The 22,770-nt window shown below is 44.5% G+C and overlaps 1 protein-coding gene across 2 annotated transcripts in view; it reads right to left on the bottom strand.

The window, feature by feature from the left end:
- Positions 1 to 22,095, bottom strand: part of LOC116938855 (catenin beta-1-like) — a 48,612-nt gene extending 26,517 nt beyond the window's left edge. Inside the window, exons 1-7 of one of the 2 annotated variants that reach the window (XM_032946576.2) lie at positions 21,827 to 22,095; positions 14,717 to 14,804; positions 10,845 to 11,066; positions 8,716 to 8,969; positions 7,773 to 8,011; positions 5,928 to 6,129; positions 13 to 157 (exon numbers count right to left, since the gene is read on the bottom strand). In XM_032946576.2, the coding sequence (XP_032802467.1) occupies positions 13 to 157; positions 5,928 to 6,129; positions 7,773 to 8,011; positions 8,716 to 8,969; positions 10,845 to 11,066; positions 14,717 to 14,729 (1,075 nt within the window). In that variant the 5' untranslated portion in view covers positions 14,730 to 14,804; positions 21,827 to 22,095. The remainder of the gene's footprint in view (positions 1 to 12; positions 158 to 5,927; positions 6,130 to 7,772; positions 8,012 to 8,715; positions 8,970 to 10,844; positions 11,067 to 14,716; positions 14,805 to 21,826) is intronic. The other variant, XM_032946578.2, reaches the window with a different exon arrangement.
- Between the last annotated feature and the right edge of the window lie 675 nt (positions 22,096 to 22,770).

Below are 22,770 nucleotides of genomic sequence, written 5' to 3'. Positions count from 1 at the left end.
ATGCTGGCTTACCGGCCTCGACGATGGCGGGCTTGTTGCTGGGGCACACGGAGAGCACCTTGAGTACACGACTCGTGGTCCATAGCAGCTTCTCGTAGGTGTACGTCCTCATGATGTGCACCAGCCCAGCCGGACCCCCACTTGCCAGGATTATCAACTGAGAGCCAAAGCCAAATACACAGCTTTGTCACGAATATTTTTTATTACAGGCAGAGGTCGCTCAGCGCTCGCGATGCGTTCGCTGGAGAAGTGAGCGCTAATCAAATCGGCGATGCGTTCCCGACATATACTGCTCATATTTCATATGAGCAGTATATGAGGGCTTCATTGGGGTATCGGTAATAGTGCTAATAATACAGATGGTAAACATTCTATCGTAAGTAAAAATGTCTTACGATAACATCATTAAGTATCATGTACTGTACTCGCAAGTGCATTCTACTGTGAAGGGAGACAAGGTTGGAGCTGCTGCGCTCCCAATCCAGGTCTTCGTGATGCCCTCAGGCGAAATGTCTGTGGCTAGGTTTCTTTTAGGTGGTGCCTGAGACTACCCCCTGGTCTCTTTTCCCAATGTGGCAGCATTGCAAAAAAATAAATGGTGAGCATGAAATTGTAATAATTAAATTGCGGGGGGTACGTTTCCTTGGTCGGTGCTGCTGTGTGTTCTCACTCGGAAGTGATATGTAGATATTTTCATTTCAGTTTTTTTCGTAAAAATTTTGCCATGAGAAAGAGCACTATAACAAATCGGCGTTCTACGGGGTCACGCTAAACAAGGTCTGCTTGTTCTATGTTAGTTTACCCGGGAAAGCCTCACTGACTCTCACGAGTTAATTTAAGGAGGATCCTGCCATGTAAAAAAAAAACTATTTTTATTTTATCCGATAAGGCCCACTGAGCTACATAGCTGTTTTTCATAAGTCACCTGGTCACACATGATAGCTCAACGAAGTGGCTTATCTTGATTTAAAGCTTTCGTAACTGCAGGAATTCATATTCTTTGGGTCTTTCGGTAAAATCACAACACAAGCGATCGTCATCAGGAGGAAAAAAGAGCAAAGCAGCTGAGGCAGACTGTTTTAAAGGTTTAAAATGGGTGTAGCCCAAGGGTCATAAACAAGTGGGCAGGGCTAGTGATGTTAATGTGAGAAATTAGCATTTTAATGTAAGATCAGAGGGCGACATCTACGGCGAGGGCGCGGAGGTGGCTATGTTAATATGAGAGATTAGCATGTTAATGTAAGATCACAGAGCTTCCGCCACGTCGGCGCGAGAGGTGGCTGTGTTAGTGTGAGAAATTTAACCTGTTAATGTAAAATCAGACAGCCGAAAATAACAACTAATATCGGAAGGTAGGATGGAATCATCACAGTCAGTTAAGACTTTACCTAGTTAATAACGTCCTTCCAATGATTGCTCAGTTTGTACCCATCTTCTCGGTTGAAATTGTGTCTGTGTCTATATATATGGATGGCTTCATGAACAAATCTTTGTTGATAGCTAGTGGGTTTGCCAACTACCTTCGTCTTTGAGAAATCAATTTCGTGTGAGCCCACCACAATAACACAATGATCAGCGACAGCCGAGGTATTGGTCCTACCGTGTTTCAGATCTGCCTCATGTTCACGAACACGGTCTGAGATATGTCGCTTAGTTTCCGCAATGTAACTACTGCTACAGACACAGCTTAGTTTGTAGACGCCGGGGTATTGCATGTCAGGGATCACATCCTTCACAGATGGGATCAGATCACGAATTTTACGTACTGTGTTAAATCTAACCTGTATCTTGTTTGCTCGTGATTTTGGAAATATTTCTGGTGACCCCTGCTATGTATGGCAAGGTGATGACTTTGATTGGGTCCTCAGATGGTTCTTTCTCAACGGTTGGAGTGATAAAATCGGTTCTAGCTAAAGGGTTGAATTTCGCAGTCACCCCTAAACACATCCCAGTTGATGATATCATTGCCCAGGTCGACATAGCGCTGGAGGGTTTGGGACACATTACTGCAGACATGGCAAGATCGGAAATCGCTGCAATCCTCAAAAATGCTAAGACACCTATTAGCAACATCGGTAAGGATGAGCGCTTTGAGCTTTCTCAATTATTAGAGAGAAGACATCGTGATCCTCTCAGCCGACAAGGGCAATGCCACAGTCATCATGAACAAAACCACATACAAGAACAAAATTCAGGACCTACTTAATGATGGTAGCTATACCAAAATTAAAAGAGATCCCACCAACCGCCTCGTTACGAAAAACAACAATATCACTCATTCGACATATTTAATCGATTCTAGATTTGAAGCTTTCGTGACTGCAAGGATCCATACTCTTTGGTTCTATTCGGTAAAGTCACGTAGGTAAAAAACGTCGTGATTTTTTGTTATTTTATTTTTACCTACGTGACTTTACCGAATAGAACCAAAGAGTATATTTAATCGAACCAACCAAGCGGTTATCCTTAAAACCCTCTGTTGCTAGACCAGCCAGATTGTATGGCTTACCAAAAATCCATAAAGAAGCTACACCCCTTCGTACTATCGTCTCCACCATATGACTCCCCCCCCCTACAAACTGGTCTGATTTCTGTCTGAGATCTTACAACCATTCACTGGTAAGACCACCTCAGCTGTACTTAACTCAGCTCACTTGGTATCGTTAATTAAGGACATCTCACTATCTCCAGGTGATTTGCTCGTTAGTTTTGATGTAGTCTCTTTGCTTCCCAAAGTTCCTGTGCCTGACACCATTGCAATCATTGAAGATTTGGTCCAACAAGGAATGAATGCTTATGTACCGGCCCTGGTGAGACACTGCCTCACCAACACATACTTCACCTGGAATGGAACATTTTACAAACAGGTTGAAGGTACCCCAATGGGTTCTCCTTTATCTCCAGTTGTAGCCAATGTTTTCATGGAAAAAATTGAGACAGATGCCATCCAGGCATCCACTCTACGTCCGTCCTTGTGAAAGAGGTATGTAGATGACACGTTCGTCATCTGGCCACATGGCCGACCAGCTCTGAACCAATTCCTCAACCACATCAATATCATACACCAAGCCATCAAATTCACCATGGAGGTGGAAAAGGATTGCAAGTTACCATTATTGGATGTTATAATCGAAAAGAGACCAGATGGCTCAATGGGACACTGTCTACAGGAAAGCCACCCATACGGACGCATATCTAAAACCTGACTCTCACCACCATCCATCCCAGAAGAATTCCCTCATCAAATCTCTACACCATAGAGCTCCTCTCCAGTGTTGCCGCTTGTTCGAAGTGGAGAGACCAAGTGCTACGAAAGCACTTGCAAATGGCAACATCACCCCTCACACTTTCCTGTTTTTCGCCAGCCAGCCCAGGCCTCCCAGCATACTGGAGCTGGCTTATTATTATTGCTGGGGATGTCGAAATGAATCCAGGGCAGTTTTTCCCTTGTGGCAGCTGCGGCAAGAACGTCACTGCAAATTATATCCAATGCAACGGTTGTAAAGCTTGGTACCACAAACGTTGCACTACTTTAGCCCGCATCCCCAGTTCAAATTCCGGCTGGTTCTGCAAATATTGTAAATAATCCACTCCAACAACTCCACCTTGCACAACTACACTAACACCATCACCTCATCTATCGCAAGCACCGTTTCAACCACAACAAAACGTCCACAACAAAAACAACCTAAAAATCCTTCAACTAAACATCAACGGCATCAACAACAAATCCCTTGAACTAAGTACCGTTGTACAACAAAACTCCATTAAAATAGCCGCCATGCAAGAAACAAAATTAAAATCAACTTCTTGACCGCCCAACTTTCAAAATTTTCACTTTCCTCCGTCGAGACCGACCAACAGCTGGTGGCGGTTTAGCTTTTCTCATCCATAACAGCATTCAATTTATATTCTTGGTTCTTTCGGTAAAGTCACGTAGAAGACACTCTACAAATCACACTTATCATTGACGGCAACAATGTCCACATCGGATTGGGAACATGTAGAAAATATTACTGCCTCTTCAGCTGCCACTATGTCGACCAAATGTACATAAAATCCGTGATCTGGTTCGGTTTGTAAAAGATGTGATTCCGGACATACAGTACCCTGGTGTCTACAAACTAAGTTGCCTCTGTGGTAGTAGTTACATTGAAGAAACCAAACGCCATGTCTCGGACCGCATTCGTGAACACAAAGCAGACCTTAAACACGGTAGGACCAACACCTCGGCCGTGGCAGATCATTGTTATAATTCAGTAGGCTCACATGACATTGACTTTTCCAAGACAGACGTTCTTTGTAAGCCATCTGGCTACCATGAGAGATTCGTTCATGAGGCTATCCACATATACAAGCACAGAGACAATTTCAACCGAGAAGATGGATTCTGGCTTAGCAATCATTGGAAAGATTTGATAAACCATTTCAGGTCTTAATTGATTGTTCATGCTTACAGTGGCTTTCAGACAGCATACATTAATTTTTCGTCTCCCCCTTCCTCTTTTCAGAACATAGATGGACTAGTCCTTCTAAATAAACTGCCAAATCGCTGCGCGTGGCGCTGTCGTTTTTTTAAATAAATAAATACACCGTTTAAAAATAAATAAATTAATGCAAACCGACACCTGATGACGACCGTTTGTGTTATGGTTGAAACGTCGTGAGAATTTTTATTGTTATATATATTTTATTATTGTATTGTTTCCCTTCAACGTGACTTTACCGAAAGAGCTAAGAATATGAATTACTGCAGTCACGAAAGCTTTAAATCAAAACAGTACATAATATTTGTGTTCTGATCCCATCTGTAAAGGATTTGATCCCTGACATGCAATACCCCGGCGTCTACAAACTAAGCTTTGTCTGCGGCAGTAGTTACATTGGGGAAACTAAGCGACATGTCTCGGACCGTGTTCGTGAACATAAGGCAGATCTCAAATACGGTAGGACCAATACCTCGACCGTGGCTGATCATTGTTTTAATGCGTTGGGCTCACACGAAATCTATTTCTCCAAGATGAAGGTGCTTGGTAAACCTTCTGGCTATCAACAAAGATTAGTTCACGAAGCCATCCATATAGACAGACACAATTTCAACCGAGAAGATGGGTACAAACTGATAAATCATTGGAAGGACGTTATTAACCAGTCTAAGTCAAAACTGGCTGTGATATTTCCATCCTACCTTCCAATGTTAGTTATTTTCGGCTCTCTGATTTTACATTAACAGGTTACATTTCTTACACTAACACAGCCACCTTGCGCGCCAACGTGGCGAAAGCTCTGCGATCTTACATTAACATGACTAGCCCTGCCCACTTCATTTATGACCATTGGCCTACACTAATTTTAAACCTTTAAAACAGTCTGCCTCAGCAGCTTTCCTCTTTTTCCTCCTGATGACGATCGCTTGTGTTGTGATCGAAACGTCGTAGTTTATTTTTCTTTGAACCGATCTACGTGACTTTACCGAAAGACCCAAAGAATATGAAGTGGCTTATCATGTGCAAATGTATATCAGCCAAATACTCTGCACGCATACTGATTTTAAATATGGAGGGAAAATACAAAAGACCTAGAGAAAAATCCATGCGACCACAGGGAGAACACGCAATCTCCAAATATACAGGCGTCAGTGTCAGAAATTCAATCCACGACATCCTGTATACCAAGCGAGAGAGATAACATCTCGCCACCTTGCCGTTTTCATTAAAATCTCTCAAATTTTAGACCACGACGCCAGAACACGTCACGGGATCTTTTACGTCGGTTCGCTGTGAAGCAGACGATGCGCAGTAGTAGTAATGTTACGCTCAATATGTGCCGCAGTGACCTGCAACGGGCAGCGATCACACTCCCGCTGGGCCACGTCATCTCCACGGCACCGGCTTCGGCACGGTGCTTCACAAGCCTGACTCGCTCACCTTGCTCTCTTGGTTGCCGTAAGCCAGCAGCTGCAGGCAGTCGGTGGTGATGGCGAGGAACTTGACGTTGTTCTTGTTCAGCAGGGCCACCATCTTCTGCAGGCCGCCCGCCAGGCGCACGGCCATCTTGCTGCCCTCCTGATGCAGCAGCAGGTTGTGCAGCGTGGTGATGGCGTAGAAAAGCACTGACTCCACCGGGCAGCTGCCATCGCACAGGAAAAATCACATTCACTTTAGCCGGGGCAGTGGCGGTAGTGGCAGCTACTCAAGTGTCCTGTATATCAGCACTGTGGAGGCAAGAGTTGGTGGATCACCACAAGGATGTCGTGAAACTCCCTTCCCGTGGGTGTCAATGTTGCCATACCCTGACTCACCAGGAGGTGGCGGTACAGTAAATGGATTAATCTCCATTTGTTTCCATCCATATGTGGACACAGCATTGCCACCCTTGCATGCGAGGGTTTTCTATAGCTACTCCGGTTTCCTCCCACAAGTATAAACACCCATGAAAAGAGTAGAGCGACCATTGCAATGTAGGGTAATAGAACTTGGGCAATTGTTGGCACTGGTACGAGCTGCCTTCGCACTTGTGTGTGGTTTCCCTTGCTGAACTAATGAACTGTCCACGGCATTAACATTTATAACTCAACCATACCAAATACTTCATTTGATTTATCATGAAACCATCATTTTCAATATTATTATTACTACTACGCTTAAATTTAGATTTAAAGCTTTCGTGACTACAAGGATTAATCTTCTTTGGTTCTTTCGGTAAAGTCACGTAGAATGAGAATAAAGTAATAAAATAAAATAACACAATAAAATTCTCACGACGTTTCGGCCACAACACAAGTGGCCTTCACCAGGTGAAAGGAACAAACCTATCGGGACGACAGAGCGTCAATGAACGTTGTTAAGATTCGTAGCGTCTTTTAAGCTGGTTTAGAGAAGTGACAAAGGGTTTACATATCAAACAGGAGAATTTTGCATTGAAATAGCTGAGGGATTAGCTTGTGACTGGTCACAGAAATGGGAAGCTAATCCCTCAGTTATTTCAATGCTAAATTCTCCTGTTTGATTTGTACTAGGTGCCTCTGTGGATATGTAGGCTTTGACTTTAACATAGCCATTTCTGTGACCAGTCACAAGCTAATCCCTCAGCTATTTCAATGCTAAATTCTCCTGTTTGATATGTAAAACCCTTTGTCAAGGTGCCTCACTTCTCTAAACCAGCTTACAAGACGCTACGAATCTTAACGTTCATTGAAGCTCTGTCGTCGCGACAGGTTTGTTCCTTTCACCTGAAGAAGGCCACTTGTGTTGTGGCCGAAACGTCGTGAGAATTTTATTGTGTAATTTTATTTTATTATTTTACTACTAGGCTTGTTTACCCAGAAAAGCCTCACAGTCTTAACTCTTTATCAGGAGGGTCGTGCTTTATATTGCCAATTAAGTAATTTGCAGATAATTTTACACACTCACCCACAGAATGGGGGGAAGAACATATAAAATCCACACTCATACACACTCTGCAGAACAGAGAGAACATACAAACTCCACACTCACATGCACACTTACAATCTGCAGAATGAGCGGAAAACATGCAAATTCCAACAGAAAGTCACTCGACTTGGGAATCGAACGCAGGCCCTTCTTGCTGGGAGGCACAAGTGTTACCGATGTGCCACCACCCTGTTTAACTGGAAGACCATCTCGACTTCAGAAGAACTTGAACTGTGGACCTAAACTTCTCCATCAATCTCCCGTTCGTCAAAGGCTGCACGATGCTGTTTGTTAAATCGGCCGCCCCTTGCGAGTTTTGCGTTCGCCGCCGCGCTGCACCTGAGCAGCTTCACGAGGGCTGGGATGCCTCCTGACTTGAAGATGGCCAGCAGGCCCTGGCGGTGGTGCGACAGGTTGTGGAGGGCTCCAGCGGCGCAGCGAGCCGTCTCCATGTCGTTGGTGTTCTGGGCTGCGCGCACCAATGCCGCCACCATCTGGGGGGAATCCATGATGGCGTGGCGAGCCGCCTCCTTCTTCGACAGCTGATGCACCATCATGGCGGCGTTACCCATCACGACCTGCAGCGCGCACACGCACCCGCGGCAGATGAGCACAACTCGGTTGGGACACAGAGTTATAATTCTCAAAATTATTGAGTATATATGGTATTTGCGCCATTCCAACAGTGAAAGGCTATCAGATAGAGTCTGTAGTAGTTTCACAAACGGAACGATGTTCCTGGGTGTCATTACAATTTAGTCACGGTGTATGTAGGAAGCCTGTGTGAGTGTATGGACCCTAAATTTTGATTTGAAGCTTTCGTGACTGCAGGGATTCATATTCTTGGTTCTTTCGGTAAAGTCACGTAGAAGGGAAACAATAAAATAAAAAAAAAATAAAAAAAAAATAAAAAAATTTGTTGTGGTTTTCACACCTGATGATGATTGCTTGTGTTGCAGTCGAAACGTCGTGATAATTTTATTGTTTAATATTTTTATTATTTTATTGTTTCCCTTCTACGTGACTTTACCGAAAGAACCAAGAATATGTATGGACCCTGTTTGAGTGTATGGAGCCTGTGTGAGTGTATGGAGCCTGTGCGTGTAGTCTATGTGTGTAGGAATTCTATGTCTGTAGGGAGTCTACGTGTGTGTAGTCTGTGTGTGTTGTCTGTAGTCTGTGTGTGTAGGGAGTCTGTGTAGTGTGTGTAGTATGTGTGTGTGTGCGTGTAATGAGTCTGTGCACATGTGGAGGTTGCCACATTGCCTAGTCACCCACGCACCGGGTCATCATCGTTGAGCAGCTTGGTAAGCTCGGGGATGGCGCGCGTCGCCACCTCGGCGTCATCCTGGTAGTTGATGAGGTTCACCACGGCCTGCTTCAGCATCTGCGACGGCTCAGCCAGGCGCTGCACGTTGGTCGGCTGCTCGGCATCGAACTGCGTGGACGGCGCCTGCGCACCCTCCTCCAGCGTCTCGGGGAACATGGCCGCTCGGATGCGCTGGGCGCGCGTCGACGCAAAGTGGCTCTCGGCGTCTGTGGGCATGGAAAAGTGCGCGGCGTAAGGACCGCCGCGCCACCACTCGCCCACCCGTTGTGAGAATGACTTTTATCCTTGCGGCAACCAATTAGCACAGTTGGCTACGCACGGTGCGAAAGAAGTTAAACTAACCTATTTTTTATTTTACCAAGGCCCACTGAGCTACATAGCTCTTTTTTAGAAGTGACCTGGTCACAAATTATAGCTCAACGAAGTGGCTCATGTGGAAATTTATAGCAGCCAAATTCTGTAAACGCACGTTGATTCAACATGTGTAGGTAAAAACCGGAGGACTCAGAAAAAAATATCCACGCAACCATGGGGAGAGAGACACGCAAACTCCAAATATAATTACGTCAGGGTCGGGATTGAAACCACAGCTGCGTGCATACCAGGCGAGAGAGATGACATCTCAGCCTGGTCACTCAACGACCGTACAATGAATAACATCGTTAAGTTTGGCTATATATTTTATTTGGCCAAATTCCAGCTCTGAGAATTACAAAAGAAAACAAATATTTAGGTTTGGGATATCCATGCCAAGATGATTGCTGAGTGGTACAACAGGCAGATTGGTGCTGACATCTGTTGTGAATAGCAAAGATCACTTGAGAAACACCTCACCACCGTGGCACTCCACGGTGTGCATGGACAGAAGTTCAACTTACATACATACCAAGTCCCCGCTTAATGCGCGGTGCGCACATCACGCGTTTTTGCTGTGACGCAGTTGGTTCTTCCGTCCTGGGAACACTTTTCGCGCAACGCAGAACGCGTCACTATGATAACCTTTATCTAATCTTACCTATATGTATAAAGCGCCTTACTCCAAGGCGCTTTACAACAATTATAAAATTGTGCATACGATGATAGTGGTTAAAATAAAGAATATGGGTTATTCAAAGTGGTGGTATAGTTATGGTGACAGGACGGGCGGGAGAGGTGGAGGGGCTGGGGTAGTGACAGGGGTAATGATAGGGGTGATAGCTGTATTAGGGGTTGGAGTCGGCCTGGTTTTAGATGGGGGAAGGAGTCTTCCAATTTTGCCAATTTTTTACAGTAGGGGGCGATGTTCCTCAAGTAAACTTTTTTCATTTTACCAGGAAAGGCCCACTGAGCTATACAGTTATTTCTCAGAAGCGACCTGGCCACAAATGATAGCTCAATGAAGTGGCTTATCATGTGGACATTTATAGCAGCCACATACTCTAAACACATGTCGATTCTCAATGTGTAAGAAAAAACCAGAGGACTTGGAGAAAAAGCCACGTGACCATGGAGAGAACATGAAAACTCCCAATAAGCAGGCATCAGGGTCGGGATCGAAGTGGATCACATCATGAACACTGCAAGCCTATGGGTCTCTGTGGGTCTGTAGCAACCGTTTGAGCCTATGGGGCCTGTGTGAGCCTATGGGCTTCTTTGCAAGCCTACGGGCCTCTGTGCGAGCCTACGGGCCTCTGAATGAGCCTACGGGCCATTGAACCTTTTGGCGGGATCCCGGGGGCCCGATAAATGAAAGTGAAAATCGTAATTACCTTATTTATTTTTGACGACTACGTCCCACCGCGCACATAAACCCCGCGACCCACCTGGCGCGGATCATTCTGTCATGATGTCCAAGCGCAGCGAGGACGAATGCGCGCAAAAAAATAAACGTTTAAACTTTGATTAGCGCATCGTGTAGAGTTTGTTGAGAGGAATAGATTGCCGTATCGTTTGCCTTCAACAGACATAAAATAACGTCGCAACGCAGTTTATGCGAGAGCCAGGGGCTTATGGGACCCTGGAGTCCCGCCATAAGGTTCCTTTGTGCACTTAATTCATATATCCAAATGAAACAAGAAAGCTAAATCGAAAGTGGTGCATACCCGGGGTGTGGTCGTGCGACAGGTTCGCGTTGAAGGTCCGTTCCCACTCATATACAACGCGCGTTTCCTCTCCATCCTCGGGGTTGCCCTTGCCGCTGAGCGATGGCGCCGTGGTGTTCACCCCGGACTGGATGCCCGAGTCCAGATAGGACTGCTGCTGCCACTGGGTCACCTGCACCTTGCGGTCAGGTTCCAGCTGCATGTCCAGCTCCATGAAGTCAGCTGCAAGTGACAAACACCAAGCCCCCACCTCTCCCACTTAGCTTTTCAAAAGTCAGCTTTTGTTTTTTTCAAGAATAAAATAAATAGACAAGTTAAAAATCGTGCAAAATAAGCACGGAGAATTACACATTGGGAATTACACTGAGAAACGGGAAGAGCAATGCGTGGATGAAGTATCCCACAGGCAGGTTACAGGCACCGCATGGATTGTTAAGAAAAAGTGGGCTTGGGGCATGACACTCACACAGAATGGACGACACCTGCGCGTTGAGACTGGCGTCGGAATCGCAGCTAAAGGATGGAATGCGCTCATAGGGAAATAGGGCCACGTGCAAGAGCTAAATGGATTCATCACGAGACTAAGGGATGGCATTGCCTTGGGGCAGCCTTCATCTGGCAGTTGATATAGCACAACCAACAATGAATGGAAACTTTAATTGCGTCCCGCTGTGTACACGTACAGCCCAGGTGTAAGTCCACTGCTGGCTAAGGGCCTCATATTTCACCATGCTGGTCAGTGCAAGTTGGCGATGGTGGGGAACATATATGTTGGAGCAAAGTGTAGCAAAACAAAGGATTTTGCTGCACTGTGCTCTGCTGATAATGTAGCCCGACAACCAGCATATAACACCTGTTTCATTCATGCATGACACTCACTCTTCCTTTCCAAATCTGATGAGACTGGGTGCAATTCGGGTGTTTTGGTCAAAGATGCATTCATCTAAATAGATCATGAATTGGACATCCTGACCTCCCCTGCATTTTTTGTCCCACTTTATGAACCCTAGTCTGAAGATGCGTGACGCAGTTTAAAATGACACGTCGCATATCTAAATGCAGAATTTTGTAGACAGAATCGTTCTTTAACTTACCGGTGTTAAACGCTTGTACACAACAGGTGGTGAAGGGTCTTAACGATACAGATTTGGTCAGATCATCATGAACCGTATAACTTGTCTGTGCAGTTAGAGACTAAGGGGATTTAGGTAAGTGCCATTATAAATAAATAAAAATACAAGCAAAATGCCCTTTGATCAAATGGACAGAGAGCTCAAGACTTTTTCTACTATTAACTATTTTAATTACCAATTTTTATTTCACCAGGTAAGACCCAATGAGCTATATAGGTATTTTTCAGAAGTGACTTAGCCACAAATATTAGCTCAATGAAGTGCCTCATCATATTGAAATTAATAGCAGCCAAATAATCTAAACGCATGTTTATAATAGTGGAGGGAAAAACCGGAGAACCCGCAAAATAATCCTAGCGACAACAGGGAGAATATGCAAATTCCAAATACACAGGCGTCAGGGTAGGGATCCAGATGTTCTGGTCATACCAGTTACATTGTGTGCAGTGTTAGCTATGGGAGGAAACCGGAAAACCCAGAGGAAACCCATGCAGAATAAAACTCCACACAGAAATCCATCCGAGTCGGGATTCTAACCCAGAATTTCTTACTGTGAGGCATGAGTGTTGACACTACGCCACCCTGCCGCCCACAGTTACTTCACCTGATTGTAAAGCCACTTCACCCTTTTGCAAACAAGGAAATTCTGAGAATAAAGATGTTGTTTCTGCTTCGGCAAACACTTTCATGGCATCAAAGTCCAGTAACGGCCAGACGAAAACCAGTGTAATCTTCGAGTCCATACACCGTCAAATGGCTTGTGGTGGATTCTAAGACATCTGACATTGCCGTGCAGTGGCGGCACACGCCTATAATCCATCCCTGAGAGCGTTGGCAGTGAAACTCCCTTCCTGTGGACATCATAATACCATATCCTGTCTTTCAAGAGAAGGTGGGAGAAGAATACGTGGAGCAACCACCATCTGTTACACCTGCATGGAAAGCATTGCCCCTTCGCATGCGTGGGTTTTCTGCAGGTGCTCCAGTTTCCTACCATATATATAAACACTAATGAATTAGCCTGCTGGCAGAGCTTGGGCAATTTGTTTGCACCGGCTCACCTTCTGGCCGCTGCCTTCCCGCTCGTCTGTGGTTCCTCGCGCCTCAAGAGTTGTTTCCCTCTCGTAGACAGCGAACGAGCAAGCGAGTGAGTGAACGAGCGTGAACTGTGCTCATCATGAACCTAAATCCCAGTTCTATATATGTATCCTACTGATCAGGACTGTGGAAAGCTGGCTTCTTTGCATTAAAATCTTTTTTGAAAAGAAAAGTTATTTTTAAATTGATGCCATGGGAAAAGTTTCACACCAAGAAATTTAAGCTCTCCGCATAACAGCTGCAAACATTCTGCATTGTGATGCGTTCTTGGGTCTGCTGTGCAGCGTCAAATTCCTGCCACCGATTTCTATCCCGATCACATTCCCCAGTTGTGAATTTTCCTGGGGCGGTAACAGGGCCCAATGGGGTTGCGCTCGCAGCTTGTTGTAGAGGTTCGTGGTTCGAAACTCGCAGGCCACCCTGGTTAAAACTGCAGGTGTACTGACCGTGAAATACACGTTGTGTGGTTGGAAAAGAGTAGGCCATTGTGTGCCAGCGTCATGGTCAAATCTGAAAAATTACACTACAAATTACTAAAGTGGCACTACACATAGCAGCATTGCCCCCTGACTGTTAAACTACTGCAGTCTATGTCTGTGAAACATGGTGTCTTCCTTCGCGATGATAGCCTTGCACTGTAGGAATGGCGTGAACACTAAATGTTATATATTAATGGTTGGTATTTTAATCCTTGAGATTCTGGCATTATATATTTTTACAACATCTCCTCTTTGTCACTCTTTTAGCACAAGAAACATTTTCCGCCATTTAAGACGTCAATTATCCAGATATAAATAGCCAGCAGCAAGCATCAAACGACAACTCGCTACACTTGATAACCTCGTTTACGTGCGGACAGCTATCCAGATTCAAACCCAGCATATACGTGGTGCCAGCCAAGCGCTCTGAAGACAACACAAGTACTACAATTTTTAGTTTACCAAATAAGGCCCACTGAGCGACATAACTGTTTTTTCGAAGCGACCTGGCCACAAATGATAAGTCAATCAAGCGGCTTATCATTTGGAAATGTATAGCAGCCAAATACTCTAAACGCAATTTTAAATGGAGGGAAAAACCGGAGAAAAACGGAGGACCCGGAGAAAAATTAACGCGACCAAGGGGAGAGAGGGATTAAACCCACGACCTCCTGCATATCAGGCGAGGTATATAAAATCTTGCCACCGTGTCGCCCCTAAGCCTCCTATTATTATTGTTGTGCTTGAATACCAAGGAAAGACTCATTGAGCATTGGGAATCTTCTTCAGGGGGGATCGTGCCAGTTTTCAAGCAGGAGACGAGGTTGCTTTTGTGTGTAATACCGAGTAACATGCAGATGATTTTGCAGCATTGGATTTTCGGCCAATACCAGTAAACATTGTACGATTGTTTTTAGCTATGGGAGGAAATCAGAAAACCCATAGGAAAACTCATGCAGAACAGGGAGAGAGCAAACATACAGACTCCAAATAGATAGGCACCAAAGTCAGGAATAGAACCCAGATGATTCTTGCTGTGATGGAAGTATTACCATTGAATCACCCTGTTGGCCGAATAATAAAAAAACTTACAATGCACGCATGAGAGGATGAACATTAATCCTTTGCTTTACTTCAAGAGGGAAATGAATGTACACGTTACCTTGGCTAGCCATGGTCTCTTAGGTGTTGTGGTCGGTACTGCTCAGAACCAACGTATACTTTTCTCTTGGCGCAAAAGTAAAGTCCACCTGAAAGTTCAGATACACAAAACCACGTGAAATTATGTACATGTATGAAAACACGGACATCTACACACTGCACCAGGTACTCATTTAAGGCTGAATAGACCTCGGGAAAGCTCGGGACAGGTTTAGATATTAATAGCCACTGATGTTGGCTGTGACCAGGAATCACTCAAGTCACCGGGTTCATAGTGAATTGCATTTACCACTAGCGACTGTGAATTTGTGTTGGACCAAAGACAGAGATCCCCCATTTAGCCTTCACAGACTGTTGGGGCAAGTGCTGTTTGCGAGTTGCACCTATAAAGGCCAGAACACCACACAAGGGGGTTGGTGGACAGCATCACACCCGGCTGCCTTTGTCTCCGCACCAAGTACTCAAGTGAGGCTAAATTGACCGAGGGGAGGCCTGGGACTGGTTCAAATAATCGCCACTGGTGTGGACCGTGAGCGGGAACAGAACTTGTGTTGCCGGATTCATAGCGAGGTGTGCTAACCGCTGCACTACCACTTCAAAAAAACACACACACCGCAAAACCATATTTTGGGAAGCAGGGTGGCACAGTGATAATACTTGTGCCTCACAGCAAGAAGGGGGTTCCTCTGGGTCCTTCAGTATCCTCCCAAAGTTAAAATAAACCCCTCCAATTTGGACCTAGTATTGGCCAAATATCCTAATGTTGAAATATTACCCGCAAATTACTTCAATGGGATTACACACACCAGCACTATTGCCCCCTACTGTGAAAACCAGACACAACCCTGCTCCTGAAAATGTCCTTGCTTTTTTGGGTAAGCCAGCATAAATAACAAAATAAATGTGTCACCAGACAAAGACAGCCTGTAGTGGAGGTTTACCAGTGCAGGCAAACAATCATTAAATGTAGTCCAATGTTCCACTCTTTCTTTAATGAATGGCGAATTACTAATTACATCTTCAGAATATTGTGACTTCTCCATCATAGTCATACACGTGCCGGTCTGTGTAGCCTAGGTGCTGAAAAACAGAGACAAATGACAGCCCATTTGGGACTTGGCTTACACAATGGAATATCAAAAGCTTAAATTATGGATGATTATTATTATGCTTGTTTACCCAGAAAAGAATAACTTAGTGTCGAGACTTTTTCAGGAGGGTTTTGCTAAGTTTTCGCAGTGGGATGTTTGGTCAATACCAGTTTCATATTATTTTGTAAGCTATGGGAGGAAAACTGGAAAACCTAGAGGAAACCCATGCAGATCAGGGGGAGTACATACAAACACCACTCAGAAAGGCACCTGAGTTTGGAGTTGAATCTAGGCCCTTCTTGCTGAAGCTATTTAAACTATGAAATATTTTTGTTTTACCAGGTAAGGCCCACTAAGCTACATAGCTCTTTTTCAGAAGCGACCTAGGAAAAAAATGAGAATTCAACTAAGTAGCTTATAATGTGAAAATGTATAGCAACCAAATACTCCAAACGCATGTTTCTAAATGTGGAGGGAAAACCCGGAGGACCCGGAGACAAATCCATGCGACCACGGGGAGAACATGCAAACTACAAATATACAGGCGTCAGGGTTAGAATCGAACCCACAACCTCCTGTATGCCAGGCGAAGGAGTTAACATTTCGCCACCACGGCGGGTGGCCTCCCTTCTACCATAATGACCTGGTGTTGCAGACGTGTATAGAGGACCCACGCCACACAGATCTCGAGCATCCAGTTAATTATAATTATGAGCACCCCAGAGCACAACGCTTGACTGACTGCCGCCATCTCTATGTGAATATTCCCCATGCTCACCCTGCAAGTGCTTCTCAGGTTACTTAGCCCATACCAGTCTCCACCATTATATGGGGCATAACAAGTCTGTGCTCTTTACTACAGGCTCTTTGTGGACGGCCGGGTGGCTCAGTGGTAACACTTGTGCCTCTTGATAAAAATGGAGTGGGTTCGCTTCCCAAGTTAGGCACTTTTCTGTGCAGAGTTTGTATGTTCTCCCCCTATTCTGCATTAGTTTCCTCTGTGATCCCCACACACTGTAAGTGGTATTGGCCAAACATTCCAAATCAAATGGGACCCTGTAGGCTGTGTTCTGGAAAAGGGTCTTGAGGCTTTCCTGGGTTAACAAGCAAAAATATAATAAAGATTAAATCTATCCTGAACAGCTGACTTGGTTCTTACATCCAAAGCAATAGCAATCCCTACCACGGTGCAATGCACAAGGGGATATTGTAGAGTTAAAATCATCTTGCATCTCGTCATGCGATACCCTACATTATGTACCTTTCTTCATGTACAATGCTATTATTGTCCAACAATGTGCCAGGCTGCTGAATCTGATATTGTGTAGGGAGCAGGGTGTGGTGCAGCGTGTAAGTGTAGGTGTAATGCGTGGAATGTTGTGCAGGGCACTGTACGTTTTTTTCTGAGGGTAATGTTGCTCAAGAGAGGCTGCTCCGTCTACTTTACGTAAAAGTGTTGTATGATATTTTACAGGCCAACAACATCACACGCAGACCCACGCACATGAAACTGTACAACATAAATCTCACTCTGTGCTGGTCAGTATGCTCCGATTTGGAATTACCTTCGTATTTGACGCTCCATGAAACATGTAATCAATACGGTATTGTGTACGATAGTTCCAAGCCTCGGCCATTAAATGGTAACCCCAATAAATCTGAAAGGTGCTCAAGTGTTGTTGTTTGTCAGAGCCTTTAACATTAACATCGATTTCTCTCAATCCTGGGGGATGTTACGGGCTGGCTCTATGCATTATGATCCTCGATTATGATTGCTATGATGGCTGGTGCATTGGTAACGCTTGTGCCTCACAGCATTAAGATCCTGGGTTCAACTCCCGACCAAGGCGCCTTTGTGCATGGCGTTTTGACGTGCTCCTCCTGTTCTGCATGGGTTTCCTCAATATTCGCCAGTTTCCTTCCATAGCTAAATAATACCATGCGATGTAACTCGTGCCTCAGGTGAGCTTTACTGGTTAGAATTTGAATAATACATTGGCAAGTATAAATTATATATCTGTAAACGTGACAATCTTGTCGGGTGGTGGAAGGTTGATGACAAACATTTTGGCATAAAACTAATGCGTGGACTGACCCATAAACAAATACGGCTCATTGTATTGGCTACGAAAATCTATGTATTAAGTTAATTTAACTTGCATTGGGCAAATCATCCCAATGATGAAAATATTTACTAATTAGTCAACAGGGATTACACACAATAGTGAAATTGCCCCCTTCAGTGAAAACTTTACATAATCCTCTTGAAAGAGTCGTTGAGACCCAATGAGGCTTTTCTGGGTAAACACGCATAAATAACATTCATTTAAAACTAAAATTGCTGTAGCTTCATGTCCTTCTTCTTGTGCATGGCCCAAGACAGACAACAGGCCACATCAATAATCCTAATCAAATAACTTTGCCTCCTGTGAATTAGTACAGTGTTTCCCACAAATTAACTAAACAAAAACATTTTTTGTATTTTACCAGGTAAGGCCAACTGAGCTATACAGCTCTTTTTCAGAAGAAACCTGGCTACAAATGAAAGCTCAACGAAGTGGTTTACGTGGAAATGTATAGCAGCCACATAATCTAAATACAGTCATACCTCGGTATACGACTGCTTTGGAGTACGTCGAAATTGGTATACGTCGTGTTTTGACGAAAACAATGTCTTGGGATACGACGTCTTGCTTGGTCGGGATGAGTCACTGCGTACAGTACCCGCGTACACAATACTGTTACGACTCTAACAAGCCGTAACAGTATTGTGTGGAATGACTAGACAATGTCACACTTCAGGAACATTCTTAGAAGGCAAAAACAAACCTCAATGGACAGGTTTTTAGTAAAACTCAAACCTGGTGATCTTCAACCAGGTCCAAGTCAAGAAAAAAGACAGAAAAGAGAAGGATAAAAAATCCCAGAATTTCAGCTTCCTGAAGTTTTAATGGAAGGGGACTCTCCTTCCAAAAAATTACATCTCCTCCTCCTCCCCTTCCTCACCACCATCCTCGTAGGCTATCAACTCCTCCCAGCAAGGTAAAGTGATGTAAAATATTATTTTTATTTCAATTTATTGTAATTTATTTAGGCATTTATTTTAATTTATGTATGCATTTTAGTAATAAGTAGTGTCTACATTATACAACCCCATTAATGTATAATATGCCATATAAAATATAATTTCTTATACTCTGGAATGGATTATTTCCATTCCCTTTATTTCTTATGGGAAAATTAGTTTGGTATATACGTCACTTTCGGTATAAGTCCTACCTTCTGTAACGAATTAACGACTTATACCGAGGTACCACTGTAATCTAATGCATGTTTCTAAATGTGGTGCGAAAAACCCAGAGAAAATCCACACGAAAAATCCAACTCCACTACGTGGATCAGAGCTGAGTCTTTGCCAGAACCTTCACTCACAACTGTACCCAGCTACATTCCCATGGACTGCAGAGCCCATCCCAGCCCATTCCCTCCCTGCTGGCCCACCCTCCCCATACTGCCACCCACACTGCACCGCCTATGCCCTAAGGCCTAGCGACCAAGCCAGGGAGGGTGGACCTTTGCTGGGCAGGAATCTAGGTGAGCTCAAGCGTTAGGCAGGAAGTGGGTAAAAGCGGAGTTTCTACGCTGAATGTATGTTGTCAGATTGATGATAATAAATGTAACGTGTTTTTTGGTTATTAATTTGTCTCCATGTTGTTTACAAACATGGTTTGGTGATTGATTGAATGAAGGCATGAGTGTGTACTGACAAGCAAATAATCCTGAGTGAGTCTCAGGAATGTGTTGAAACTGAAGAATAATCTTGCAGTTGCCTTAGACTGGATATTTAAGGCTCAAAAATTAAGATATAAATCCAAAGAGAAGACGAAGATAATTAACATCAACAATCTAGATCAGGATGTGAGGGGATTTAGACTGGTTATAAGCAACAGCTTCAAATCCCCATGGAAGCAACATGATTGAATGGAAATCATTCTTTAAATAGAGTACAGTACTAACATTGTAATAGGCAGTCCATTGCAATCGGGAGGAGGTGGGGGGGGCAAGGTGAAGAGACATCAATTAAAACCACACGGTGAACAGGAGGAGAAAATATGGAACATGAAAATGGCAAATGAAATATTCAGGATGCAGCACCCCCAAATTATGCCTCACTGCGCTCTACCGTATAGAGTTCAATGTAAAGCAGTCAAGATGATGGATGATCCAGTGCTGATGAGCTCCTGTCACTCACTTACCGGCAGTCAGTTGCCTCCTTATCACTCTTCTATTGCTACTACCGCCATGGTTACTCTTCCCGTGAACTTCACGCATTCATTTCTCCACCCATTTTGAGGAATTGGTCTCCCACAAGACTTACCGTTTTGTCTCATCAATATTGTCTTATATCGCCACACTGCAGGTCAAAACAACAGACTTGCCCACTCATCACAATTCAGCTCACAATACACTCACCACACTTCAGCTCACACCACACCGACCCACTCACCACTACACTGCAGGTCACCTCATCTTCTTTCTGCTCTTCCTTCGCACTGATCCACTTCAGAATTCCTTTAATCATCCTTTCAAGCGACGTATCCTCCCCTATGTCCCCCCCCCCTTCATTGTATGAATTATGTCATTAAACTGCGTGTGTGTTTTCTGATCCACGTGTTCCTCGTTCTGTCTCTCAATGTAATTGCAAGGTGTGCATCTATCTCTCCAAGCTTATTTGCGCACTTTTAAGTTGTTGTTCTGCCTTTTGTCAACGACCATGGTGTTTTTAAACCATGTGTCAGAGCGAGGAGTGCACACGGTTTAAAACGTGAGCTCATGCGGAACAGCGATGACTACGGTGCCTGTGTGCAGGAACCGATGCTATAACTCCGCAATGTTACCTCATCAGCACACATGTTATTACAGTATTGCGACATGCGCAGTATTATACGTATGCAATTATGATTATATTCGGGGGGATTATTGTGACATAAGGCATATCCACTGTACTACGTCCATTTGACTGTACATCTGTGAAAAAAAGACCTTCATAGCTCATCGGATTTCTCGAGTCTAAATACAGATTCTGATTCTGACATGACCACAGCCCCATGAGCCCCACACGGATGTCCTCATACGAGTGCTGTCTCTCCACTGTTGGATGATACCCACAACTATCTCCACTGCTGGATGATAACATATCTCCACGATCATCTCTTCTGAATCTCCACTGCTGGATGACACACATCGTTACCTCTCTGACATCTCCACTGATGCATAACCATTATCTCTATTCATCATCTCTTACCTGTCTAGTCATTACAAGTGTACAATTGTAATGGTTATATTCGGGTAACATTATGGTTAAAATGCCCTCATGATTACGTGGGGCATATGTATTGTAATCCATAACCACGGTCGCATTTGCTCCTACACCTCTGTCTTTCTTTAGCCTTCGCTGTTATTGCAGTGCTGTACTGTATCCATGCTATTATAGCGTGCTCATAACATATTACGATTTTCACTAGATGAGTGATACGATTATAAATCATTACTATCATGACAGGCGCGAATATGTAATGCATTATGGTTATTAATACCATATGTTGACGAACAAGTGGCTATAATCCAGCAGTGGACATCAGAATGACAGTAACAATACAGCATGGAGATATATTGAAGATGGCTATGAATCCAGTGGAGACGAGAGATGGTTGTAATCCAGTAAGAGATGTAATATATATGATTTTGAACAGAGATAAATACCTGCATTATGATCCAATAGTAGAGATGGTTATATTTCAACATTGTAGATGCAATTGATATTATGGTGATGATGGTGGTGACCATGATGGTTGATGATGGTTCATGATGATAGTGGTTGATGGTGTTGATAATGGTAATAGCTATAATCCAGCTGTGGAGACACCATCGAAGAGGTGACTGTGAAGAAGTAGTAGTAGTCGTAGTCACGATAACGCAGTGAACCATCCAGCAGTGGAGTGTCCAGGAGGAGGCCTCACCTGCAGCAGGAAGCCCGCGCCACCTTACTCAGTCCGTGTCGCTCCGCGCGCGGCCGACGCCTCGTTCCTCGCCTCTGCCTTCACCAATGGGACCCTGTAGGCTGTGTATAACTGTTGATTATAATTGGTATTGTTATTGTTGTTATAATTCTTGGTACCGTCGCGAAAGGTCGCTGCTGTTGTTGTTTAAGGCGGAACGAGCGCCTGGGATGGGTGGGGGGCGGGTCACTCAGCTCCGCGAGAAACCCCTCCGCAAGCCGCCTCACCGCCCCTACCAGCAGTAGCAGAGCGCCAATCCCTCCGCGGACGCGCCCTCACTTCCACCCCTCACGCGAAGTAGTGCGTGCCATTACTACCCCCTCCCTATCCCCTTTACCCACGTGCTGCTGTTCCTTGAGCCAAGGAACAGCAGCAGTCAGAGCGATAGCGATGTCCCGCTCAAATGAGCATCGAATAGTTCGTTGCTCATCATCTCCTGTGTACAGCCCTGCAGAGAGCCAGTGGTGGAAATTCCACGTTCTCGATCGCGGACCGGGGCGGGTCCATCCGTAGGGGACAATCACCAGCTGACTTCCAACCCGAATTGGTAGTGCACTGCAATTTATATATTTTATCGACCCCGGAGGGGGTGATGGGCTGAGTCAACCCTCGAACCCCGCCACCAGGATTTTAACTCGCGACCTTGCGCATATTTAACACTGGTGGTACATGTTGTTGATGTCGTTTATTGTGAAATTTCGGTCACAGTTCCTATGATCGCTATTACATTGCTTTAATGGCTTTATTTTGGTGATTTCGAAAAGTTTTTTTGGTTTGGCCATGTTTTTTTTGTTGTAGTACGGAGTTAGAATCATGGCTTTAATCTAAGTTATCTTGAGGTTGTTGTTGTTTGACTTGCATCCCACTGGGATTTTTGCAGAGCGTTGGTGTACGGTGCTTTTTCT

The sequence above is a fragment of the Petromyzon marinus genome, chromosome 4 (assembly GCF_048934315.1).
Source record: "Petromyzon marinus isolate PM22_M1 ecotype Great Lakes invasive population chromosome 4, UKy_Petmar_22M1.pri1.0, whole genome shotgun sequence".
NCBI lineage: Eukaryota > Metazoa > Chordata > Hyperoartia > Petromyzontiformes > Petromyzontidae > Petromyzon > Petromyzon marinus.
This window is presented reverse-complemented; position numbering and strand designations above follow the sequence as displayed.